At 51.6% G+C, this 25418-nt stretch overlaps 3 protein-coding genes across 9 annotated transcripts in view; 2 read left to right on the top strand and 1 right to left on the bottom strand.

Annotated features, from left to right (window-relative positions):
* On the top strand, positions 1–19919 carry AIFM3 (apoptosis inducing factor mitochondria associated 3). Of its 7 annotated transcripts, none has more exons than XM_042887057.1 (21): positions 1–187; positions 3761–3974; positions 5811–5920; positions 6303–6412; positions 6535–6579; positions 7136–7232; positions 8003–8115; positions 9505–9591; positions 10349–10440; positions 11458–11588; positions 12049–12164; positions 12432–12503; positions 12946–13009; positions 13466–13542; positions 13799–13916; positions 14138–14236; positions 14691–14766; positions 15192–15251; positions 17155–17259; positions 17370–17390; positions 19377–19919. In XM_042887057.1, exons 1-21 carry the CDS (start codon positions 157–159, stop codon positions 19525–19527), a joined length of 1989 nt encoding a protein of 662 aa, XP_042742991.1. In that variant the 5' UTR covers positions 1–156; the 3' UTR covers positions 19528–19919. The 7 variants fall into 7 exon arrangements, with proteins under 7 accessions (XP_042742991.1, XP_042742993.1, XP_042742992.1 ...); XM_042887059.1 differs by lacking the exon at positions 19377–19919 and adding an exon at positions 17602–17688; XM_042887058.1 differs by lacking the exon at positions 17370–17390 and having other exon boundaries at positions 19377–19918.
* An 80-nt stretch (positions 19920–19999) lies between these two features.
* On the top strand, positions 20000–21350 carry LOC122188623 (transmembrane protein 17B-like). Its single transcript, XM_042887065.1, is given in 5 exon segments — positions 20000–20032; positions 20034–20130; positions 20285–20388; positions 20497–20610; positions 21031–21350. Coding segments are annotated over 5 exon segments (600 nt in total). The 5' UTR covers positions 20000–20011; the 3' UTR covers positions 21295–21350.
* Positions 21351–21794: 444 nt separating this feature from the next.
* P2RX6 (purinergic receptor P2X 6) overlaps positions 21795–25418 on the bottom strand; it is a 4087-nt gene continuing 463 nt past the window's right edge. The window contains exons 3-12 of the mRNA XM_042887016.1: positions 25162–25233; positions 24299–24374; positions 24054–24147; positions 23784–23864; positions 23531–23672; positions 23203–23312; positions 22955–23048; positions 22754–22819; positions 22425–22502; positions 21795–21960 (exon numbers count right to left, since the gene is read on the bottom strand). Coding sequence (XP_042742950.1) covers positions 21868–21960; positions 22425–22502; positions 22754–22819; positions 22955–23048; positions 23203–23312; positions 23531–23672; positions 23784–23864; positions 24054–24147; positions 24299–24374; positions 25162–25233 — 906 coding nt within the window. The 3' untranslated portion in view covers positions 21795–21867. The remainder of the gene's footprint in view (positions 21961–22424; positions 22503–22753; positions 22820–22954; positions 23049–23202; positions 23313–23530; positions 23673–23783; positions 23865–24053; positions 24148–24298; positions 24375–25161; positions 25234–25418) is intronic.

The following is a 25418-nucleotide window of genomic DNA, read 5'->3' as shown; positions in this document are numbered from 1 at the left end:
TAAAACTTCAGAAGGATTTTTGTGCCCCACGCAGGTGCCGAAGGACGCCTGAAGCCTGGTGCCAGCAGGTGGCTGCCATGCGAGGCGCTGCCCGTCCCCTCTCTGCTCTGCACACCGTCCCTGCTGCGTGCCCGGCGCCGTGCTGCTCTGCTCGCCATGGGAGGATGCTTCTCCAAGCCCAAGCCAGGTGAGATGGAGGGATGAGGGGATGTAGGTCAGCGGCAGCTCCACGGGCACCGCTGGGGAATGTTAATTCTCCGCTCCTGCAGGGAGGATTACTGATTGCTAATCCCCTGAATTCCTGTGCTCTGCCTTCAGCCAGAGTCCTGCAGGGCTGTGGGGCCGTGTGGGGCACTGGAGGTTCTGGTGGAGGTTCTGGCATGTGCCCGGCCCTGATTCACTGCAATGTGTCCTGAGGCTGCTGGGACATCTCCCATCTCTCCACACAAACTCCTGTAGCGCATCTTGGGGCCAGGTGGGCTCCTAGTGTTGGGCAGCCTGAAGGATCTGAGGTGTTGGTGCGATATGGGACATGTCTGTGAGCCACCGAGCATCCCCAACCAGCAGTCCTGGCTTTGCAAGGCATGGGCATGCAGGTTCTTTGAGATACAAAGAGAAAATCTGTGGTTTCTGCCATGTGTAGAGGTTATTTCAGTGGACACCGCAGTGCCCGAGGAACATGGCATTGCACAGTGGTCACGTTTCTATCCTCCCACTCACTGTAAGTTTTCCTCTACTGAAGAACCACTCTGCGGCCTTGTTAAAAAGGTAGAGCACATCCAGGAATAAATGCCTCCACTGAATAAACTTGCAACAAAGTCTGCTGGCAGCTCCGCTTTATTTTGTGTACCATCAGCAAAACTGTGTTTAATCTTGGGCTGATGCAGGAATAAAAGCGCTCTGCGGGCGCATTTCCTGAGCTGCATATTTTTGTGTCGAGCTGTATTTGCATAGCAGGGCAAGTGGCTGAGAATGCCACCCTGTAATGGAACACTCCTTCTGCAGCTCTGTTTCTGCTTAGCAGGAAGGTTTTGACAGCGGTTCCCCTCGTTAGCACACACTGCAATGCTTCACCCCAGTGCTTATAAAACCTCCAAGTGCACCGAGATAAACAGATACGTGTTTGCAGATGCTGATGGTGCTGGCAAACATTTCACAAGCTTTGTGTGACGTTTGGTTTTCATGCTGGGCTCACATTTCTCCATGCCAGAAAGACCTTTTGATGGGCAGAAAACCAGAGCAGGAGACCCGCAGCAGCAAACAACTGATATAAATATCAGTGTTTAATTCAGAGCTTGTATTCAAGCAGTGATGTAATCTCTTATCTCCAGTGCTGCAGTCGTGTGACCCCAGACACCATTCTGAAGCCTGGTTCTCAGCCTCTGCATAACTATTTTGGTGCTTGTGAGGGTATGGGAGCTGCATGTCGATGCTGTTCCTGTGCCTTACTGCCCTTGTCCTGGCTGCTGGGAGGTGGTAATGCCTGCAGAGGCAGGGTGGAACCAGGCACATTTATCTCCTGATTTTGTGATTAACTCTACCGTTTTTAATGAGAACGATTTTGAGTTGCAGGCCAGTAAAATGAGAGGGCAGCAGCCAGGTGCCCACCATGTCCCACCACATCTCACCGTGTCTCACCACATCCCACCATATCCCACCTCATCTCCCCATGTTTTACCATATCCCACCGCATCCCCCCACATCCCACTGTGTCCCACCATGTCCACAACATCCCACTACATCCCCCCATGTTCCACCGCATCCTACCAAAGCCCTTCACATCACACTGCATCCACCATATCCCAACATACTCCATGGCATCCATCTTGTCCACCACATCCACCACATCCCACAATACGAGTCAGTAATTCAGTGGAGTTTCACTTCCTATGTCTTTCCTTTGGCTCAGTATGGGAACACAGCACACAGAACACTGCTTGGAACAACCCACTGCTGTGGGAGGAGAAAAGCAGATTTGTCCTGAATTGGGCAAGGAGCAGCTCTTGGCTCTGACCCCAGCAGAGAGGCTGGAGCGTGTCCTGACCTCACTGATCTCCATCACTTCTCTCAACTCTGCTATCTTCTCTGCTGAGCAAAATGCCAATTTTCCTTCATCTCTCTGAATCTACTCATTGATTGTCTTTCCTCAACCTCTTTGGGTTGTGGGTTTTAATTTTTGTCTTCTGTACAGCTCTTCCTGTTTGTGACATTTACAAGATAGGGAAAGTGAAATACTCTCCCACATACCTTCTTTGCGTCTGGCAATTATGCCCAGCTCACTATAAAAGTCCCCTAGTGTTTATTTTTGGCTTTAGTGTTTATTAATGGCTTTAGTCTCATGAGGAGCCTAGGAGATAAAGAGATGCTTTATGCCTGCTTGACAAATGTGGACATGAAATGCATTTTTTAAACTCGCAGCTGTCACCTGCCATGATTGGTTTGAGATGTCAGAGCCTGGTTTCTCAGGCACATGCTGTGACCGTCTCCCTGCTCCATGGGGTTTGGTGGCACCTCAGTGATGCTCAGGGGCTCTAATGAGTTGTGTCCAACGAAAGGCCAAATGGCTGGTACCATGAATGGCCATTAATGGCTGTGGACATTTGGATTTAGGTAAGCTGATTAGCTTCACACAGAAGCCCCGTGCTGCTACTCCCAGGAGCAGCCTCATTGCCTTGAGTTTGTCCTTTCTCATGGTGCAGTAGCTTCTTCATTCAGCACAACTTCTTGCACCAGCTTGGATGTGATCTGGGAGGTCTGGGATGGGGTCCAGGAGACCTGTGGTGGGATATGAGTGGCCTGGGTTGAGGTCTGGGAGGTCTAAATAGGGTGTAGGAGGTCTGAGATGGACTCTGAGAGGTCTGAGATGAGATCTGGCTCTCTGGACTTCCTATCCCAGTTCCCACCAAGGCCCAGTCTCTCCTGGCCCCCAGTTCCACCACAGATATCTCCCATCTCCTCTCATTAGCTCACCCTGGCCCTTGCATCCAGTGTTCCCAGGAGAATCTTTGCAATTTGTGTTTCTTATCTCCTGAGGACCTTTAACATTCTTCAGGTCTTGCACAGCTCTCCTGGACCTCTCCACACCCCTGCACGGGTATGAGGGATTCTCATTATGGAGAGCAGCTTTCTGGTCTCTTCTAGGAAGCCATCACTTGACTTTACGCTAACATTATGGCTAAGAGGGCTTGTCTTGTCAAACCTGTTCAATAGTTTAAACTTAAATAAACCAGACAATTCTTGCTTTCGCTGAAGGTTCACTCCATGCTGAAAACCTCATGCAGAAATAATGTTGAGCATTTTTAATACTGGCTCCTTATTAATGCCATCTAATGAAGCAGTTTTATACACCATGCAGTGTCTGCTTTCGCTTTCAGTTAATGTTATCTACCAACAAACAAAGGATCTTTTGGAAGTTTCTTTGAGCCCTAGAGGCCTTAACTGCCTGAAGCTATTTTCCATTAAACAGGACAGGAAGAGTGACAGAGGCATTGCTTTGCACCAGTGACTAATGCCTACTTGCAAGAGTATTTACTTTATGCATGCAAAGGTGTACAGCTGAGAAAGAGCAGTGGAATAATGGAATTGGGTAATCAAGCCAGGTTTGATATCAGATGTTTTATCTTCCCATGCAAGACAACAAAAAATGTCAATTCTGTTGACATCTGCCAGCCCCTTTTGATATCCAAGGGAGGAGGGAGAGGCGGAATGGCAGCAAAACTTCAGGCTTTGTTTTAATGAAGATTTCTGTTTGCTCCTGCAGTTGAAGTGAAAATCGAGGTTGTGATACCTGAGAAGGAGAGGAGCAAGGAGGAGATGTCACCCAACGGGAAAGCCAGCCCATTGGTTTACAAGGTCAATGGGACTGCCCGGCATTACCATCTCGAGGAGCATCCCATTGCCAGCAACCCCTACCACAACCCAAAGGATGTAGTGGAAGCGTCTGTGTGCCATGTGAAGGACCTGGAGAATGGACAGTAAGTGCCTAAAATCTTCATAGGTAATTTTAATCCAAAACTCAAAAGAGAACTTAGAGCCAAAACCAAGCCTTCTACCCGGCTCCTCAGTTTCTTGAGGTGATAATTTAACTTAATAAATGCCATCACAGGTGAGTGACATCAACTGCTCTTTACCCCAGTGATGTGATCTTGGGGGTCAGTGCACCATTCTGAGCTCTACACAGTGCAGATGTAGCCTGATGGCTGCTGGGGTTATTGCAGCAAGGAGATGCTGGGTGCTCATGGAGACAACTTCTGCTGGCCATGTATATGGGGCATTCCTAAAAGTGTGCTCTGCTTTGGTGCAAGAAGGAGGTTGGAAAACTAGGGCTTAGATAAATACATTGCCTGGAAATGTGCAGTACAACAGAGCAGAAAGTTGCTGAGGAGTGTGCAAGAATCATAAAGGTTGGGAAAGATCTCTAAGATCATCTAGTTCCTTACTTACCTGGCTGTAGCAGAAAGCTCTGCAGTCAAACAGGCGGCTGCTAAAGCAAGGGCTGGGAGCTCGATCAGTCAGGAATCCGAGCTTGCACTTCAGCTGTGAGTACATTTAACTATTGAAACCAAGCATTGCAGCAGCCTTCCCCTTGGTGGACATTTTAAATTGAGAATGGCTTTTTTTTCTAATAGTGTCTAGCTCAGAGTAGAAGTGTGTGAGAAGGTGCCATGGCTCATAAGCAATGGGTGAGGCCAGAGGAGGCCCTTCTTCCTCTGGAACTCAGAGGGGTACTCAGAGATGCTGATTTCAAGGGCAAAAGAACAGAGTGCCCACTGTGGGGTCAGCACAGCCATGTGGCACTGGTCACCCTCTGAGTCTTTGGGACTGAGCACATGCTGAGGACTTTGCAGCTTCCTGTGTATTGCCTTTGAGATGCCAGCTCTTGTTTTTGCCTCTTTCAGATCACACAGTTCCTTGGGTAAGTTGTAAACTCTCTCACTTATCTTATCTTATCTCCCTACGGAATTATGGTTGTCATTTAACGAGAAGCACAGGTTTTATCTGAAGTGCTGAGGAATGCAGCAGGACTTGTACTGCTCTATGCAAGTTGTGCTGACTGAAGGACATCCCAGTGCCAAGTGTCCTGCTCGGAAGTGGGGCTGCCAGCTGGTGGGGCAGATGGCTCCCAGGGCGAGCAGAATGAACTCCCTGCCCCTCTGCTTCCCCCTACATCTGCACTTTGCTCTGGATTTCATGGGGTGTCTCAGGGCTGGCAAGTGGGAGATCTCTGCATCTCTCTACAAATACCTGAATGGAGGTTGAAACCAGGAGGGGGTCAGTCTCCTGTCTGAAGTGACAAGTGATGGGATGCCAGGAAATGGCCAAGGGGAGGTTCTGACTGGGTGTCAGAAAGAATTTCTTCATGGAGAGGATGGCCTGGCAGTGGACTGGGCTGCCCAGAGAGACAGTAGAGTCCCTGTCCCTGGAGGTATTTAGAGTGGATGTGGCACTAAGGGACGCGGTTTGGTGCTGGGATTCATTAGATCAGGTTGATGACTGGACTTGATGATCTTGAAGGTTTTTTCCAACCTAGATGATGTTCTGAAATGCTGCTTCCAGCAGCGATAACATCGTTAACCACGTATCTGGTAGATGAGGGCACTGCAGTAGCTTTTTTGGTTTTGCAGGCAGGGTGCATGATCAGTACAGGTGTGCTCTGCCTAGGGCAGGGCTGGTAACATCTGTGAGCCACCCAGACCTGGTGGCAGATGGGCTGGAGGAAGGGGGAGGTAGGCAGGGTGGGACTGGGCTGCAGCACAAGGTGAGGGAATGGCACTAATTCTACCATCATCTCTTTGTGCTCCTCTCCCCAGGATGCGTGAGGTGGACCTGGGCTGTGGGAAGGCACTGCTGATCAAGGAGGCTGGAGAGTTCTATGCCATGGGACACAAATGCCCCCACTATGGGGCCCCGCTGGTTAAAGGTCAGTCAGCCACTAGGATGCTGTGCTTGATCCCATCTTTGGGTTGATATAATTCCTTCAGCAGCAAAAAGACATGTCTGTGGTGTCAATGAGGTGCCAGCAGTTCACTTTTGCCACAAACCAGCTCCTTTGAGCAGGGAGAGCCGAAGTCCAAGGCAGCAGTGCCCGGAGCAAATGACCCTGTTGCTCTGAACATGTGATTTCCTAACAGCTTGTAGACTCCATGTTGCATCAGGTCTGTTCTCAAGTAGGCTTGTTCTAAGGGATGCTCTGCCTGAGGCACAGTTTGCTCAGGCTGGGTTTATAGACCTGAGTGCAGAACCCAGGAGACTGCAGGCAAGGAAGTACCACCGCTGTTCTGCTTTCTGCTTCCTTTGTGCAGGGGTTTTGTCCAAAGGAAGGGTCCGCTGCCCCTGGCACGGGGCTTGTTTCAACATTGGCACTGGTGACATCGAGGACTTTCCTGGCTTGGACAGCCTGCCCAGGTTCCAGGTGAGATCTTTGTTCCTATCAGCATGGCCTGTGTGGAAGTGTGGGCCCAACACATGGTGGCCTGTGGGCCCTCCTCACAGCTCTTCCCTGTCTTGCAAACTGCTGCTCTTTGTCACCCTCAGGTGAAGATTGAGAAGGAGAAGGTGTACATCCGAGCAAGCAAGCAGGTGAGAGGCAGAGCTGCCCCAGAAGCAAAGCCAGAGGCTGGCTCTGTGTGCTTATGGGGGGATGCTGCTCTTTGGGAAGTATCTGAGCAGATGGATATGGGAGCATTCAGAATGGGGAAACCCAAAGTCTCAAGCAGCAGTCCTCTCCTCTCAGCCGTTTGACCTCATCAGCTGCATCAGAACAGTGTGTGGCAATGCAGGTCACATAGTCCATCAACTTCCTTGAATATTAGAGGCATTACGAGCTCAGTTGCAGGCTGAAGTTCCTGATAGAACTTTTGCATTTCCATTTCCCCTGCTGACTGCAGAATCACACACTGGTCCACCTGTCTTTTTTTTTTTTTTTCCAGTGCTTTGTCTCTGCATGAATTTGCCAACAGCAGTGGATATTTTTTTTTCTTTTGTACCTGGAAGGGCGCAGTGCACTGGGTAATGGGAAGGCATTTGGTTGAGCATCGGTTTGGAGTCCTCACTGGTGCAAGGATGTGGGTGTTCCCTGGTTGGTCCCCAGTTCCTGCCTGGCTAATGACTGTTCTTCTTCTTGTTGGTGGCATAGGCTCTTCAGACACAGAGGAGGACGAAGATGATGGCAAAGTGCATCTCCTTGAGCAACTACAACCTGAGCAGTACCAACGTGCTGATCATCGGTGCAGGTATCGAGCGGCACGTTCTGGGGCAGCACTGCGTGTCCCTTCCCAGCGTGGGTGTCAGAACAGCAGGATGTCCAGGCTGGTTTAAGTAATATGTCTCATATAACCAAATGTGGAACTCCAAACTGAAGAGAAATGCCTGAGAGAAGGTAGTCTGGAGGTACCCCACGTAGTTGTGCTGACATGATGTCATGTAGGTAAGGCGTACAGCTTGCAGCAGGATAGTAAACCAACATGCAATTAGCAAGTTCTAGAAGTCCAGGAACTTGAAAGTCAAAGAGGAGCTGCAATCTCAAGTACATTTTCCATTCCTTGTGCTCATACTGTTTGTTGGTAAGAGCTGGAGTGTGACTCCCATTGGCCAAGGGCAGCTGGGATCTCCAGGGAGCATGGGATGGCAGATAAACGGTCATCCAAATCCTGAGCCGAGTTGCTCAAGAAGTGATGGTCGTTGTTGCTGAAAGAACTTCCTCAGCCTTGACCAGCTATGCTGACAGCTCTTTCTAAAGGCCAAGGTCTGTTCTGGTAAGCAGGAAAGGAGATCTCAAAGGTAGCTGAGTGGGGAAGAGAATACCACAGTTGGTTGCATTGGGTTGCTGAAGGCTGCCCACTGCTGCACTGCACTGCTGGGCTCGGAAATATACCCCACTGAGCCTGTGGAAATCCATGTGGGTTTGGATGAGTTTTTTTCTACCTGAATTTGTAGGGGCAAAGGATTCAGGCCATCAGACACAGCGTACACGTGGCTGGTGTGGGTCTTCCTTCTTCCTTAGGTGCAGCAGGGTTAGTCTGTGCGGAGACGTTGCGCCAGGAGGGTTTCTCAGACAGGATTGTGATGTGCACGATGGACAGACACTTGCCCTACGACAGACCGAAGCTCAGCAAGGTTTGTACCACCTTGAGTACGAGTCTCAAAGAATTGCACTTTGATATTTCTACTCATTGCACAGTTAGGTTTCTTCTTAATTCATCCTGAAAGTTGGAACACAAAAGGAGAGTTGTACAGACTGTGCGAGGGATCTCCAGCATGGGATCTACCAGCAGCCATCCTGGCCTGCTCATTCCTGCATGGATCCTCCTCTAGTGTTCCTCAATCAGAATCCTCAGAGGAATGAAATGGGGCTTGTAAACAAATGGTGTAATCTACTGGGATTTTTATTTCTTTACGTGTTTCTTATCCTTGTTGTAATTGTTATATAGAAGTGATTGGTATAGACAAGCAATGCTCCTTGCTATAATTGTTATGAGCATTGCTTGTCATTGCGACTTGATCATTTGATCTCCATGCAAAGTTCACTTTTTTTTTGACATACATTCCATTTTGAATGCCGATTTGTAGAGACAAGGCTGATCTTCTGATCACATTTTTTTGACCAAGGCTTTGCTTGATACCAGACAACAACTCAGTTTTAACAGCAAGGTCTTGAAGCTGGAATTCAAAGAAGAGCAGGCAGTGTGTGTATTCCCTTTTATGTCAGGGATACTTACCTAAGGGAGCTGATAGTCAGCAATCAGAGCTTCTAACTCAGCTTGCAGCCCCCAGACAAAGCCTTTTCCAAAGGAATGCAAAGATACACGTGGCTTTTTAAGAGCACTGGAAAGATCCATTAGAGGAGTAGCATGTAAAGCTGTATGCTGCAGGCTTCTTGCCTCCTGAAGCTGCATCATTGCCCTTCCTCTTGCTGAATCAAGAGGAATCAATTATCAGTCCATTCTAAGCTTCCTCAGACTGCTCCCCTCTGTGCCCTTTGGACCATTGGTGTCCAGCACTGGAGAGCAGCAAAGCCCTCAGTGCCTCTGCACTGCTCCACGCTGCCCTGCTCACACACCAGCATGGCAACCTGTGCTCCCGAGCCGTGGGGTCAGAAGTTCCTCTCTTAGTAAACACCAAATGTTTAAAGAATGTGCAGTAAAACCCGTGTGACCCTGCACCTGCCTCAAGACCGAAGATACAGATTTCTTCTGAGTACACAGTTACCTGAAGTCATGGGAAGGGAGTGCCCCCTGATCCCAACCACGTAGAGATGAAGGACTTTGCACGTCCATCCCTGGTATGCAGCTGGTGCTAAGGGTGCAGGTGGTGGAGCCTTTGGTTCGTGGAGGAAATCTCTTCAACAAATGCCATAAGGACTGATTTCAGATCATAGAGTCGTGGAGTCACGGAGTGGCTTGAGTTGGGAGTGACCTCGTGCTGGGAGCAGGCGATGCTCTGCTTGCTTTTTCAACTCACAGCAATTGACAGAAAAACGTGCTCTTTTATTTTTTTTTTTGGTAGTCAATGGATTCCCACCCAGAGCAGATTGCCCTGCGCCCCAAGGAGTTCTTCCGCACGTACGACATCGAAGTCCTGACAGAAATGCAGGTATGGAGAGTCCCACTCACACACTGTGGTCTCACCTGCTGACTCCTGATACAGAAATGCTGAATCTCCCTCATTTCCTGGGCTGTTCTGTGCCTCATAGCTCAGTCTGTGGTTGTTCAGAACCAGAATGAATGCAATTCTCCCCTGGGCGAACTCCACACTGATTGTCATTTCTTACCTGCCATTTGCTGAGCATCCTTGCAGGGATTTGGGGTGACCAAATGGCTTCTGATCAGGACAGTCTGCCTGCAAGCACCCAGAAAGTGATAAACTGAACATTTTCTCCTGCTATTTTATTTATTCTGGGAGATCTTCAAGGATTTGTAAAAGTCAACTGGAATGATAGAAGGTCTGGGTTGGCTGAGCTGCTGATAGGAACCAAACCTTTAAAACAAGAGAACTACTCAAAAATTAAAAATTAAAACCTATGTTATGGGTAGAACAGAGGCAGCAGAAGTTCTCTGCAGAGTTCTGCAGAGGAAGAGGCCAGATGGTAGTTTGTTAGACTGTCCAGGCCAGGCAGAGCATCAGCGTTCTCTCGAGGATCTGTCATTCACAGTGCAGATGTTGGCTTTTCAGAGAGGTTCACAGAGATGAGGTTCACAGAGAAGTAATCCTCAGCCTGGAGTGTGCTACCATCAGTATTACTCAATAACCGTGTCCCTGAGACATGGATGGGCAGGCTCTGGCTCAGCATGTGGCATCTCAGGGGTTATCTAAGATTTCATCCCTTAACATGATTTAGAAATGATTTCAGGCTGCGGCTGTGGATATCAAGAACAAGACGGCTGTGTTCAAGGATGGATTTAAGATGGAGTACAACAAACTGCTGATAGCGACTGGAAACACGTAAGCCACAGAGAAACATTTCAAAGATCACGAGAAACTGTTGTATCTGAGAAGCTGAGGAGCTTGTGCTTGAGGATGAGGGATCAAACGTGGCACTTCAGTTCAGAAACCAAATTCGTTTGCAGAAATGTTTGCAGAGAAGGCAACAAATGCATATTGGGTAGTCTGTATGTCTCTCTCTCTCTAGCTTTGTTGTCTCTAGCTCAACCAAAGCTGAGGATCAAATAATACATCCACTGGAATTTCCACCTTTCATTTCTGGCCGACCTTAAGATCTTTTGGGTCCTGTGCCTGGCTTCCTTGCAAAGAAGTGCTGCTGCCACATCAGTTGGTAGGCTGACACTGGGCAATGCAGCACTGCAGCCAAATGTACCCACCACCTATTGAGGTGCATAAGCCTTTGGAAATAATTTCAACATCCTCATGTGCGAGCTCTGAGTACACTGGGTGTTTTTAATGTACCTGAATTATTTAGGATCTTCAGTCCCATTTCCAGATGGGAGTCGTGTATGCAAGGGCCAGATATTTAAAAATACATATGCCTCAGTAAATGCATGGGGATGGCAGGATTAAACTGCTACCGAAGCCACATATGCACAGGCTTATAAAACCTTTAAAATCTGGCTCCAAAGCTTCTGCTGAAGGACAGAGATGGCAGTGTCCCATTGGGCCTTTGAAAAAATTTACTGCATGGCAGCAGTTAAACTTAGAATCACAAAGCAGGAACCATCCTGCATCGTGCTCCACTTCTCTATGCAGAGTTTATCCTAGCCCTGTAGGGTTGTCCCACCAAACAGTTGCATGAGGGCTGTTTCTGGGGCTGAGGGCTCTTGCCACTGTCCTCCAGAGTTCAGGTTTTGCCTATTATCTCTCCAGCCCGGGTGATTTTGCAGAGAAATGTGGCAGAATGTGGCGTTTTGGCTGCGTCTGATTGCCTTGTCCTGGTGGGCTGCTGATAGCTAGGTCAAGGTGTCTGTAGGATCCCAGCCCCAGATAGCCCTCCATTTGTGTTTCCAGGCCCAAAGCTCTCAGCTGTAAGGGCAAGGAAGTGGAAAACGTTTTCAACATCCGGACGCCAGAAGACGCGAACCGCGTGGTGAAGTTGGCCACCAGCAAGAACGTGGTGATAGTGGGAGCTTCCTTCCTTGGTGAGCTCCTGTTTTTGAATGGGGTTTGAGAGATCAATTGCAGATCATCAAAGAGAAGTTTCCAAAAACTCCCATAGAGAGAAAATGTATTGCAGAAGCTTTCCATGCAATCACCAGCTCCAAAATTGGTCAACAAAAAAAGAAGACAAAATGCTGAGGTCACGGGGCTTGTTTTCACCCAGTAGCTCCTTACTTCTAAAACATTCTCAGCCATGAGGAATGTTTCTTTCTTCCTTCATCCCAGGTCCATTACCAAATGGTTCCCGTGGCACGCTGGGACTTCGTTAGGGCCTATTGCTTCTTTTGACCCCTAAAGCCCTCCCATGGCTTCCACCTCTAGGAATAAATTAATGTGAATGATAAATCCCATGTGATGCTCAATGGTTCTGTCAAAGTGGTGTGACCCAAGGCTGGGTGTGGGGACAGCACTGGACCACTGGGATGTGCTTGTGTTCCCCAGGGATGGAGGTGGCTGCCTACCTGACGGAGAGGGCCCACTCGGTGTCTGTGGTGGAACTGGAGGAGGTCCCATTCAAGAAGTTCTTTGGGGAGAGAGTTGGTCGTGCTGTCATGAAGGTGACTTTGCTTTCCTGTCCTGGCTTTGGTTTTGGTGAAGTGAGTGGGTTCTGCTGGTTTCAGTAACTTGTGGGTGCAGTTGTTTTACGAGTGGATTTATTGATGAAGCCATGAAGGTGCTCCACAGTGCAAACCCTCTAAAGACTGGGCTGTGAGCCTCTCTGGGGTGTGCATGGGTGAGGATGAAGTGCAGGCCTGCAGTGCAGGCATGGGACCCCACAGTGGGATGGGGCAGGGGGGGCTGAGGTGCACTCACTCTTCCCACAGATGTTCGAGAGCCACAGGGTGAAGTTCTACATGCAGACTGAGGTGTCGGAGCTCCGGGAGCAGGAGGGCAAGGTATGGTGTGGCAGAAGGTGAGAGACAAGAGGTGGCCTCAGCCCCACGTATCACCCCATGGGTCTGCTGTCTTCTTCAGGGCTGGGTTTATGCACTCTCTTTCCTGGCCCCTGAAATTTCTACTTCTGGGCTTAGCCCACAGGAGGAACCGTGCTTCAGCCATGGTGTTTGGGGTGGTAGCATTGCTTTGAGATCCTGGAGGGGCAGAGGGGCCATCAAGGGTAACAATGCTGGGACACTCCCTGGTTCAAGCTTTAACCCTGTCCCTAGAAAGCACTGCAGGACTCCCTCAGAGGACCCCAAAACTCATCCTGTTGCCATTATGAGGGATTATACTCAATTAACATGTCAGAAATGAAGTGAGGTGCTAGCTTGGCTTGCTGTTGCCATAGGGTTTTACTTTGTTGACTCTGAAATCACTTTCCCCCTCTCTCCTGTAAAGCTGAAGGAGGTGGTGCTGAAGAGTGGGAAGGTCCTGCGCGCAGACGTTTGTGTCGTTGGCATAGGTAAGGGGCCATTGCTGTGAGTACATTACGAGGTCTTTGGAGTACATGGGCCACACTGGGAACTCTCTGCAGCATTAGAGCAAGATGAGGAGCTCTGGTAGTATTCTAGGGTACTCTAGAGAACACTGGGTGGCTCCGGGAGGTCATCAGGGTACCCTGGGAAGCTTCTTGGCTACCCTAGAGCACTCTGAGGACTGCCAGGCCCATCAAGCCTGTGGTGGTTTGCTCTGCTAGTGGTGGAAATGGAACTGGAGGACCATAAGAAGAGGGTATTTTTCTCCTTAATGCTCGTGGAGAGAAAGGTCCTTATCTAAATGTAACTTTTCTACGCTTTGCAAACGGGACCAATCGCGGGATTCGTATTTCATTCTCCAGGGGTGTTGCTTTATTGACTGCTCCACAACAGAGCAATTTGTGGAGTCTCGAGGAAAAAAGGCCCTTTGCTTTCTCCCACAGGTGCAGTGCCAGCGACGGGATTTCTCAAGCAGAGTGGCATCAACATTGACTCCAAAGGCTTCATCGTGGTCAACAAGGTGAGCGTGGTGGTGAAGCCAGCTCCTCCAAGCTAGACTTGCCTTGGGCTCTGAGCCACCAGCATGGGGACAGCCTGTCCCCAGGTGCTTATGGAGATTATGAATATGTGTGAGGTTTGCAAAGCCCAGCCATCTTGATGCTGTGGGTGTCCACATCTGCACAGCTCCCACCCCTGGGGACCTTGAACAATTCCCTGCTGGCTGCCAAGGTAGAGTGAAAATCCCACCCAGGTGTCCTTCTGCTTCCTCCCATCAGATGATGCAGACCAACATCCCTGGAGTGTTTGCAGCTGGTGATGCTGTCACATTCCCACTGGCCTTGAGGAACAATAAGAAAGTGAATGTCCCCCACTGGCAGATGGCCCATATGCATGGTAGGTGCATCTGAGTGCCTTCGCTTTGCACAACCAAACTGCTTGCAGGAAAGAACCTTCTGCATGTCCACAGGAAATTTCCAACCCTTTAGGAAGAGAATGAGACAACTGAGCAGGGAAACGGAGCAGTTGTAGGAAACTCTGGGAAAGATATATTTTCTCCTGTCCCCATGCTTGCTTAGGCTCAGAGCTTCTTCACTTTGCTGTTTCTTGTCTTCCAGGCCGTATTGCAGCACTGAATATGCTGGCCCACGGCACGGAGATCAGCACAGTCCCCTATTTGTGGACTGCAATGTTTGGGAAAAGCATTCGATATGCAGGTGAGGGATTCCCTGGGACTGTTGTGGAGTCTGTGCTGGTGGAACTGTTTTGGGACACAGAAGTCATGACCACCTTGCAGTGCCAATTCCAGCCCCCTCAGCTGGCTCAGGGTGATGTGCAGGGACGCCTCTTGTTTAGCAAGGCATGAAGGGCCTTGTGGACGTGGAAAGTCTCCCTGAACATGCGTGTATTTGAGCAAGCATGGATGATTCTTCATCCTGCTGCCTTCCAATGCCCATCTCTCAGTGACTGTGGGATGGCTGCCTCTAGTGTAGCTCTGGGTTAAAACACTTTTTGCTAGGGCCAGAGCTGTATCCAGAGGAAAGAAGTGAAAACCAACCTTTAATTCCATGGTCAAACTAAGTAAATGACAAGCAGAGCAAGATGTTTGCTGTGGAACAGTTTTCTCTTAGGAACAGTGCTTCTCCCACTCATAATAATTTCATCTTTCAGGCCACGGGGAAGGATTTGATGATGTTGTCATTCAAGGGGACTTGGATGAACTGAAGTTCGTTGCATTTTATACCAAGTAAGTGTTTCTCCTTTCTCCTCTCCGTGTCCATTTGGCTCAGCTTGTTCTGCTAGGCTGGAAATTATTTTTGCTAGAGCTTCTTCCAGCCAGTTGTGCTTCAATCTGGACACTGAGGTTGCAGGGCATTAATAAATTGCAAGTACAAATGCATTAGTGCCAGGCACTAGAGAAGCAACGTGCTGAGTATTTCTCTCCAGCATACAGTCTTCTTGGAAGCTTCTTCCCACCCTTCCTTTCCATCCCAGGGCACAGCAGAGGCAGCTATTTATCCCAACCCCAATTAGAAAGGAAATGCCAGAGCACTTTAATAAAACATCTGTGGAGCTCTTTCAGGAGCCAGGTGAATAATCCCCCGCATGGTGCAGGGCCTCACGCTGGGTCTGCGGGGCGGGCGCTGAGCGCTGCCTTCTTCTGCCACCCAGGAGGGGCCCCAGGAGATGGCTTTGGTGTGGCAGGACGGCACCGTGCGCCGAGAGCTGGAGGTACTGAGGGGTCCAGCGGGCTTCTCTCAGCCACAGCCCCATCTCTGCCTCTGCCAGAGGTGACTGGGAGCGTTTCTTTCCTCCTTTCCTTGCCGTTTGGTGATAGTCCTGCTACTGGTGCTAACGCTTTTGGATGAGGATGCTGTCCCCAGGTGGCCGTCTCCTGTTTCCCATGTCTACCTGTTGGCTTAGACTCTTTTTCTGGTGTGTGGTTCTTGCATGAAACGCTGGTGGTGCCTGTTGCTGGAGCCTGCCCTGAGCATCAGCTTTCACAATAGAACTCTTTTCTTTTCCAGAGTTTGAAGAACAAAACAGTTTATCCCCATTCAGTGCTGAGGGCGAGCTGCTGAGGGGTCAGCCTGGGGCTGTATGCAAAGACAAGGTGCTCTACAGTTGTCTTCAAGAGACACCACAGCACCTTTGCCAGAACAGACCAATGTTATCCCTGGAGCTCTTGGGAGACCCAGTGAGCAGCTGTGGTTGCCTTCCTCGTGGCACCCCATTTCCACTGTGCTGAACCCTACAGAAGAAGGGAAGGCCATGTGCAGATGGTGCTCATCCCCAGCAGTTTACTGCCCATAGGCCAAGACTTCTGATTGCTCCCCGTTCCTGCTGCAGGGAGCGTGCCCTTATGGCCTCAAAAGACCTCTTGAAAAACAGGGACTCCTCCTGGCCTCAAAGAAAACGTTTCAAAGCCAGTGCTGATGTGAGGTGCTCCAGTTCACTACTGCCTGCACGTTATTTTGCAGAAGGACCACCTGCCCCTTGTCCTGCTGATGGAAATGGTTGCCTGTTTTGGTGCAGAACAGCATCTCACAGTGGGGAGAGAACCTCCTGGATCAGCTGTCAGTGCAGGGTCCCACAGCACCTAAATTCATTGTGTTCCAGCAGATACTTCCAATCCAGGGTGCTCTTCTTGGGGGCTATATTGGATATTAGTGTTCTTCTGAGGGACGTGAGCCAGTGGGCACAGTGGTGATGAGTGGATGGGTGGTAGGACTGGATGGTCTTGTTTTTTTCCAACCTCAGCTTGCAGTTGTGCAGAGGACAGAGAGTAGTTTAAAACAGCACCCAGCCTAAGATTTGCTGGCTCCTTGCATGCTCTTGCCATTTTATGCATGTGTGAATGGATAAAACATGGAATGAGCTGTGGAAAAGCTCCAGTGAATCTGGAGCAGATTCTGGGCTCCCAGTCTGGACAGGGAAGCTGTGGTGGTGTTTCCCTGTGGCAGTGGACTGATCCTGGTTTGTTGGGTGCCTCCACACTTGAGCTTCCTGAGCAATGTCTCCAGTGTTTAATATCTCACTCATGCACCTTCCCTGATCTTTACATTATTTATTCTGTCACTAATTGTGAGTCAGACTTTGAAGATTTATGCTCAGGCTGACTTCTGCAAATCTCAGAGCAGAGGAACCCTTCTCCTTTGCTTTGTGACCTTTACCCGAAGCTCATCTGGTGTTTTTTACACCTTTCCTTCCGCTTCATTCATTTCCCATTCACCTTTTGATCTCACATTGTACCACCAGTACTGGAGGTAAGGGCAGGTGATGGTCAGCCAGACTGGGACACACTGCTCCACCATCAGCTCCATCTCTTCTGGTGTTACTCCATGGGCCAAGGTGCCCCTGGGTGCCCAGGGTCCCAACCCAGGGCAGTGGCACAGAGGCAGCTCTAGGCACCGTGCTGAGCATCACCAGGCCAGTACACAAACTTCTGTGAGACCACAGTGGGGTCAACCAGCTCCAAGCCCTCTTCTGTCCTTGTCCCATACCGTAGTCACTGCTCACACCTCAGAGCAGGTCCCATTTTCCTTTGCTCCCTGCCTCTCTCCAGCATGTTGCTTCTGGGTGATGGAGATGTCCCTGCTGGGGCTGCCCTGACCTCTCTGCTCTCCGGCCCTAGGAGTGACGAGGTGGTGGCTGTGGCCAGCATGAACTACGACCCCATTGTTTCCAAGGTGGCCGAGGTCCTGGCTGCTGGCAGGGCCATCCGAAAGCGTGACGTGGAGTAAGTAGACGTGCTGTGCCAAGAGCTGGGCTGGGGAGGAGCCTGCAGAGGGCCGCCTAACCCTGAATGTCTTTTCTCTCTCTGTCTCCTGCTGCATCTGCACCTTTTAGGCTGTTTGTCCGTCACGGCAAGTACGTTCAGTTTTGGGTCCTGGGTCTGTGTGGGGTATTGCAGGTGTGCCACATCTCCAACTCCTGCATGGAGACGCTGATGATGGCTGTGTGCTTGTATTGCAACTCAAACCTGCTTGAATTGTTTTGCATGGGGTGGAAATGCAGGCAGAGCAAGGGATGCTGCACAGCTTGGAAAGCTCACAGTGCTGCTCGTTTTTTGTCTTCATAGAACTGGAGATATGTCCTGGCTAACGGGGAAAGGCTCCTAACAGACATGGCTGCAACCTCCTGATGCTGCGCTGGCCTCGAGGAGATGGGGATGAGGGATGGCTGCAGAGCTCCACGGCACGATGCAAATAATGCACCCGAGTCATTTTCCCTTGAGACTTGGCCAAACCCAGCCTTTTTCACCCAGCAGTCACCTTCCCAGCAGCTCTGTGCATGCAAACCGCTGTCAGCTCTCCTGGGTGTGGGGTCAGTGGGTGGAATCTCCACTGCAAAGTCAAGGAAACAGACCCTGGGGGAGCAGGGTTGGCACCAGCATGGCTGGCAAGGAGCTGCAGACTGCTGACATGGGAGCCACGGTGCTGGTGGGTGCCACATCCATGCTCTCCAAGCGGCACAACAAGAGCCCCAAGCACATCCCTTCACCTTATGAACAGCATGAGTGCCTTTTGTTGTTCTCTGTAGCCAGTACATGCTCTCAAGCACATTGCTCCTTCCTAGATCCTCTTTCCTCCCCATGGAGCCCAGCATCTGCACCTTCTCCTTAGTGGTAATGGAAAGATTGACATTGCTGCTGCCATGCTACTGCAGGCAGAACAGCTGGAGGAGTATTTCTGGCTGTTCTCTGCCCTTAGTCATTTACTCTTCCTGTCTCCTGATGGCAGGGCTACATATCTCATCTCAACTGGCAGAGTCAGTGCTCTGTGGCCATGCTTGCTGCTCCTGGCTGGCAGAAGGGCCCCAGTTCTTGCTCAGGAGTGGAGGTGGCCAGTTCAGATCCCTGTGTTTGTCCACTCAGCAGAGCCAGGTGTGAGATTCCCCCACGGACAGCATGGGGAGCTTTGTTCCCCATCTGTCATTGCATTACCCTCAGCCCAAAGCCAGAAAATTGTTATTTTCAGTTTGATTCATCCCCCCCTTATGAATGAAAGCAGTGCTCCTATTGTGAGCCAGACCCTTTCTGCTCCCTTCCAAGCCCAGCAGGTTGGGCAGATGGTGCCTGCACCTCCTGTGCAGGATTCCCTTGGTGTCCCATGTCCTGCTCATCTTCATTTCCAGACTTTCAGATCTTTGCTCAGGTGGCAACGTCAGCAGTCACACCTCCTCTTGGCCCCTTCTGCTTTCACTGCCAGGTTTTTCCCAGGCAGTGTGACCAGTGCTGGCCGTAGGCAGGGATGTGGGCACAGTGCCCAGCTGCTGCTTTGGATCCATGGGCAGCTGTGGCTTTGCATCACATATCTTGCTGCTGAGGTGGTCAGACACCATCCAGCAGCACTGGGATCATTTACCTGTTATTGCTCTGCTCCTCCTTTCCTTACTGCCCTGGCACAGCAGCTCTGTGTGCCCCCCAGCAGAGCCTGGCTGACCTTTTCCAAAGCACCACCTTTCTGCTCACCCAGAGGCACCATCCTCTGAAGTGCTCCCACACAGCTGTGCAGTGTGTTTTGCTTTTCAGGAAAAGCATGTCCTGTCCACATATGGCCAAATAGACCAGCAGGACCTCATGGGCTTTTCTACTGGTTTATCAGCCTTCCTTAGCACACTGTCCTAACCTAGTGACAGACCAACACTCAGAGCATGCTCTATTTATTCCATACCTTATAACATTGCCTGGGATATCCACGTAGCATAGGGTTTTTCCCCAAAAGAGAGTTCTTGGTGGGACCTCCTAGCCCTCCTCCTTCTTCCCAGCAGCCTGTGTGATGTACTCCACAGCTTAGCTTTGGCTTTAGCAAGTAGAAAAATCCTTTTTATTTGGTTTCTCATGTCCCTTTCCAGGGTCTGGCCCTTAAGAACTGCTTTAAAATGGCCTCAATCGCAGCAGCAGCCAGACCAGGCACTGGCAGCAGCTGCTGCCCAAGGCACCTGCTGGGATGGGGTGAAGGCTGAAGAGCACAAGGAGAACCATTGGGAGCCCACACCTGTGTGAGGACCCACACATCCACAATGGGGACCACCTGCTCCAGTGGGGGCAAAAAGCTCCATGGGCCTGGGGACTTTAGGACTCGTTTTTTGGCAACATCACCTCGATGCCAGCATGGAGATGGTGGAGCACTTTTGCTGTTGTGTCCCTTCTGCGACGGGAAGGGTTTCAGGGGATGGGGCACATCCACATCCACATCCGTCAGGGAATTTTAAGCAATAACGATGCTGATACAATGCAGCGGGGAGAGGGTGCAATGGGGCAGAGTGCTGCGTGGAGGGGATGGTGGTGACAGACGGACGGCCACCACCTGCTGCTGGAAATGCTCTGTACCCTTGGGCTCAGTGTCTGGGAGCTCTCACTGTGGCAATAAAGGCCCTTCCCCAGCAGCTGTGTAACATGAGAGCCAATGGCTGCCTGGCCCCACGCATTACCCTGAGCAGTAGCTGCCTTAATTCCCCTCCTGCTAATCCCAGCTTTGCTGGCAGCCATGGCTGCACACACACCGCTGCCCCCCCAACCTGCGCCGGGGGCTGACGGCCTTCAGCGGCGCCCTGTTCACCACCAACAAGACATGGGACAGCAGCACTGCTCACCTCTACCATCCAGGTACCCCAGGCAGTTTGACTCCTGCAGCCGTGGGTCCCCTGACCCTCAGCAATGGCTGACAGCAGACATCAGTGCTGTTGCACTGGGCTGGGATGCAGGGGAGGGATGATGGGGGTACCGGGGGTCCTCCCCAGCCCTGCTTTTCTCTGCCCAGTGCACGAGGTGCTGGCCAGCCTGCCCCTCCAGGTGATGCTCTACTTCAACGTCTGCTACTTCCCCTGCTGGTGCCTGGCTGAGGGCATGATGCTACAGCTGAAGGTACCCTTAGCTTTCCAACAGGGAAGGAAGGCTACACTGGGAGGGCAGAGGGAGTAGGGCTGGGGACCAGCATGGGGCTGGCAGGGACCAGGCTGTGCCCTGTTGCAGTACAACCTGCTGCCCCGCTACTACCAGCTCCTCCTGCTCGCTGCCTTCCTCATCCTCACAATGGCCGAAGGAGCCCGGCTCTACCTGGGCTACATTGGGAACCTGCAGGAGAAGGTAAGGGCTGGCCCCCTGCTCCATGCTGGATGTCCCCTTCACCCAGGGTCTGAGAGCCCGTCACCTCCCTTCCTCCTTGAGTGCCAATTCACCGAATCACACGGCATCACAGAATGGCCAGGGTTGGAAGGGACCTCAAGGATATGAATCTCCAACACCCCTGCCACATGCAGGGCCACCAACCTCTCCACTTCATACCAGACCAGGCTGCCCAGGGCCCCATCCAACCTGGCCTTGAACACCTCCAGGGATGGGGCATCCATGACCTCTCTGGGCAGCTGTTCCAGCACCTCACCACTCTCTGTAAAGAACTTCCCCCTGACATCCAATTCAGGATGCTCCAGGAGGTTCAGCCCCTGCAGAGGTGCCCCCCACATACCAAGGTTTCCCATACATCCTCACCAGCCTCTGCCCACACAGGTGCCTGAGCTTGCTGGCTTCCTCCTTCTCTCCATCCTGATCCAGCTGCCCCTCCTGCTGTTCCTGCTCACGGACCACCTCACCATCCGCCTGCCGCTGGAGCTGGCCGTGCACAGCCTTCTGCTGGCCTTCCTCATCTGTGAGGTGGTGGCTGCCTTCCTGGCACTGCGGTCAATGAGCAGGCAGCTGGCAGCTCAGTTCTACCTGCGGCAGTTCAAGGTGGGCAGGCAGGGTGATGCTGTGGGACACGATCCACCCCACTGAGCCCAACAACATTAAACAGCACCAGCTCCCAACGCGCTTCTGAGCACTCTTTTCTGAGCCAGGCAGCTCTGGGGCTCGTGGGGTTCCCTGAGCTCTGCACCAATAAAGGGGTACACGTCCATCTTGATTCCCGGGAGGGCAGAGTTGGGCTGTGCAGCTCAGTGCTTGCAGGATGCAGGTGCACTTTGTGCGACGGTGCAAAGGATGCAGAGCTCCAAGGGAAAGAGCATGGCCAGAGCACCTCCCACTTTGTGAACAGCTTTATTTCAGTGCATCCCTGCTTTTCACAGGGCCAAGTGGGAAGGAAAGAAGCGCAAAGTGCTTTAAGCCTCTTGTGCTGAGCATGGACCGACCCCATCCCAGTGAGCCTCAGCCCCAGCAGCAGCTCTGCAGCACGGCCCTGGAGCTGCATGTTGTGTCAGGAGGACTCTCCATATACTCTCTATGTACCAAGGACTTCTGCTGATGCTGGCACTCCTTCAGAAGTGCAGCAGCACCCAGCCCCAGTGCCCGGCCAGAATTGGGCCACCTCCTGCAGGGTCAAAGCTGTGTTCCATCACATCTACCTGCAGGTCACTCCAGTGTGCATTGCTGAGCATCTCCCAGGTCCTGGCCAGCCCTCTCTGCCTCAGCTGCTGCTTCTTTCTTACCTTTGGGAGGTTTTGCCTGCAAAATGAACAGACATTTGCTACAGTCCAGGGGATGCCCAGATCCTGCCCTGCTCTGCCCATTCCCATGCTAACAGTTCCATTCCTTAAGGTTGACTTGCAATTCAGGTTGGAATAAGGCCAAATGCGTTTCCCCCAGTAGGATGGTGCAGCCCTGGGACACTTCCCCAGGAAACCAGAAAGCCTTGGAGGCTGCCAACACTCTGTCTGAGAAAGCTGAAGATGCCCTGAGCGAGGGCTGGCAGCAGACCTGCTCTGATGGGGAATGAGAGGGTTCTGGAAGGGCTCCCAGTCCACCTGGGCAGTGCCAAGCAGGCATCACACACAGCAAGAAAATCTACAGCATCAACATTGACACAGCTCCCAGATCTGCTGAACTGAGTTACAATCAAAGGGCAAAAAGCAATGAAATCAGCTCACAAAACCTCAGCTCTCCCAGATGGTCCCACAGCCCATCCTCACCTCCTCAAATTTCTCTTTCCAATAGAGGTCAGCCTTCGCATCCAGGTAGAGCAGAACCAGGTCACAGACCATGGTGGCCTAGAGTGGGGACAAATGGAGCAGAGGTGGGGAAAGCTGTGGGTCAGGGTTGGCAGAGGGGAGAGCCACAGTCATAGCCATGCAAGGGATAGGGATGTGTGGGGGAAATGGGGGCTGGTGGGGGACCCCATTACCAGGTCAATGGCAGCAAGTGCCAGGCATGCTACACTGGGCTGCAAATCACGCTTCCTGAAGCTAGGAAGCTGCAGATGGGCAGCGGATCATAGCAAAAGAGCATCTTCTGTACTCACGGTTCCAAAGAACGCGATGCCAGTGCCAAAGCTGACAGCAGCAGGAATTATACCGAACTTCCCAGCCTGAGGAAAACAAGGGGTGGAGGAGAGAAGGCAGAGAGCAGAGAGAGGGCTGTGAGGAGCCCACAGGGAAGCTGTGGGGCTGCAGGAGGAGCGCTGCAGGCAGCGCCAAGGAAGGAGGGTTCAGGGACACGCTACCTGGCCGTGCACAGAGATGTCAAAGCGGATGCCATAGAGCTTCAGCAGGCTCCGGTAGTGCTGCCGCTGCAAGCCCCAGTAGTAGGAGGCTGTTCTGCAGAGGCACACAGGGCTCAGCCACACATCCCTGCACTCAGTCGGGCTCAGTGCAATCATGGCTGGCTTTGCAGGTCCCATCTGCCCTGCTGCTCCTTTCAGGGAAAGGGAGATTCCAAGTGCCAGCAGCGCACCCACCCCAGCGCCCTCACCTGAAGTTGTACCTCCTGTCCAGCAGGATGAAGGAATAGCGTGGCTGGCAGTGGGCAGCAGGCTGGTCCAGGTTGCAGTCCCACTCAATGCGCACGCTGATGCTTCCTCCCTGCGGTGCACCAACACACGTTACATTCCAGGGACTGGAGATGTCAAAGCATCACAGCACGGTTGGGTTGAAAGGGACCTTAATGCCCCCCGGCCCCAACCTCTGCCCTGGGTCAGTTGCCTCCCAGCAGATCAGGCTGCTCAGGGCCCATCCAGCCTGGCCTCCTCTGGGGAATTAGAAGTCATCTTTCATGCTTGAAAAGAAAAAGAAGCAAATACCAGCAGTGCGAGGGACCCAAAGGTCTCCCCAGCCGCTTCCACCATGTCACGGACACGGAACACAGGGCAGGAAGGGCTGAAAAAGGGATCGTAGATGCAGGTCTTGAAATAGGTGGGGTCGTTGGTCTGCAGCGTGTTGCCTCTGAAACAGGAGAAGGAGAGACAGAGGGGTGGTACGCAGCCCTTGGGATGAGCTGAGCGTAGAGGCTGGGCTGGGCAGCACACGCTATGGGCTGGAGGGCGTCACACTTACTTGGAGAAGTTAAATTTGGTGAAGTTGACAGTATTTTTTATAAAAAGAGTGAAATTCTCTGCCTCAGCCAGAAGAGGTTTCCTGCAAAACAACAAAGCCCCGCGATTTGGGCTACATTGGCAGTGACAAAGGACCAAGAATCACAGAACCATTAAGGTTGGGAAAGACCTCTAAGGTCATCTTACGCCTGCCTACCACCACCGCTGCCCACTAACCACATCCCTCAGTGCCAGAACACCTGGAGGGACCGTCCCCATCCCTGTGCCGTACCTGGGCAGGGTGTCATTCTCCACGGGGCACCAGCCAAAGATCTCACAGGTGGAATGGGTGCTGTTGAACATCACACATTTCCCAGTCTTAATCCCTAGAAAGGAGACAACGTGAATGGCGCCCTGCCATTTTAAGGCAGTCTCCAGGATTCATTGCCAAAGGGCACTGGAAGTGGGCAATGAGGCATCGCTACGGAGCTGGAATTGAATGATTTTAGTCTATTTTTTAAGCAAAAAACGCAGTACCATTGCCATGAACCACTGGGTTTCCGACAGGACAGTCCACATCTTCCATGCAGATCCCATCCAGCACAGAGGGGCTCTGAAAGAGACAGGAGAGAAGGGGTCACTGCTGCAGCACCCTTAAGGCTCACAGCCATTCACTCACATCTCCATGCACGTCCCAGATGCTTCCAAACCAGCAGCACAGTCCCCCCAGAGCTGGGATAAGGGGTTCCCCAAGACAGCTTCATGGTTGGGTTGGAAGGGACCTTAAAGCTCACCCACTGGTTGTATGTGAAGAGGTGCAAAGCTTGGGAATTCAGCTACTGAAGTCCACAACAGTGCTTTAGAAAACCTAAATCTGGGTTCCTTCAACACACCCTTCCTATCACCTTCTAGTAAGTCAGCCTTGAAAATCTATTGGTGATGGTGTTCTCCAGGGGCACAAACAGAACCACATTGCACGTGCTACAGGCGCATGGTGAGAGATGAGATCTGCTGTGCAGAAACCCTTGAAACGTCAGGGCTGAAGGTTTTATTGGGGAGCACAGAAAATAAACGTACCTGGGCAGAGAATGACTTCACTCTTTATCAGAAACCACTGCTGATTCTTCAACAGCTGCACAGCCATGCACTGCAGCCAGGAAGCAAAGCCAGCCTTCTTGGAGAGCAAAGGACCAGTGGCATAGATGGGAGCAAACATCTTCTTTAAGATCTAATACCCATCTCACCTCCCTTCATGAGCAACATCCCAATGCTCCCCGAGCTCAGGCAGCTCAAGGTTGCGCCCACAGCCCTGAGAAGCTGTGCCATGCCACACACCACTGCAGAGTGGGGAACCACTGTGCCCAACTCCTCCCATACAGCCCCCCAGCAAGGCTGCTCACCTCGGGACAAGTGCCCTGAACCTGCTTGTCTGTCACAATGAAGTTTGTCACCAGAAAAAGCACATTTTCTCCCTGTGAGGCAAGAAGACACGTTCAGCACGGCGCTGCTGCAGAACACACTTTAGAGCTTCTAACCTCTTCTTCGGGCAGCAGAGCCGGGAAGCTTTACGGGGGGGTTGCAGCCGGGGCTCGCAGAGATGCCGCGGTTGTGGCCCGAGTTCGAATCCCGGCGAGGGACGGGCCCGAGTTCGAATCCC

The sequence above is a fragment of the Lagopus leucura genome, unplaced genomic scaffold (assembly GCF_019238085.1).
Source record: "Lagopus leucura isolate 7727_CA_CO unplaced genomic scaffold, USGS_WTPT01 Super-Scaffold_100071, whole genome shotgun sequence".
In the NCBI taxonomy this organism is placed as follows: domain Eukaryota; kingdom Metazoa; phylum Chordata; class Aves; order Galliformes; family Phasianidae; genus Lagopus; species Lagopus leucura.
The sequence above is the reverse complement of the archived record's forward strand: the minus strand, read 5'-3'. Positions and strand labels throughout refer to the sequence as shown.

Coding starts and splice junctions, on each gene's coding strand:
- AIFM3 (XM_042887057.1), top strand. CDS start 157: ATGGGAGGATGCTTCTCCAAGCCCAAGCCAG. Junction 13,010..13,465: donor CGTTTGTGTCGTTGGCATAG/GTAAGGGGCCAT, acceptor TTTCTCCCACAG/GTGCAGTGCCAGCGACGGGA. Junction 17,391..19,376: donor CTGTTTGTCCGTCACGGCAA/GTACGTTCAGTT, acceptor GTCCCTTTCCAG/GGTCTGGCCCTTAAGAACTG.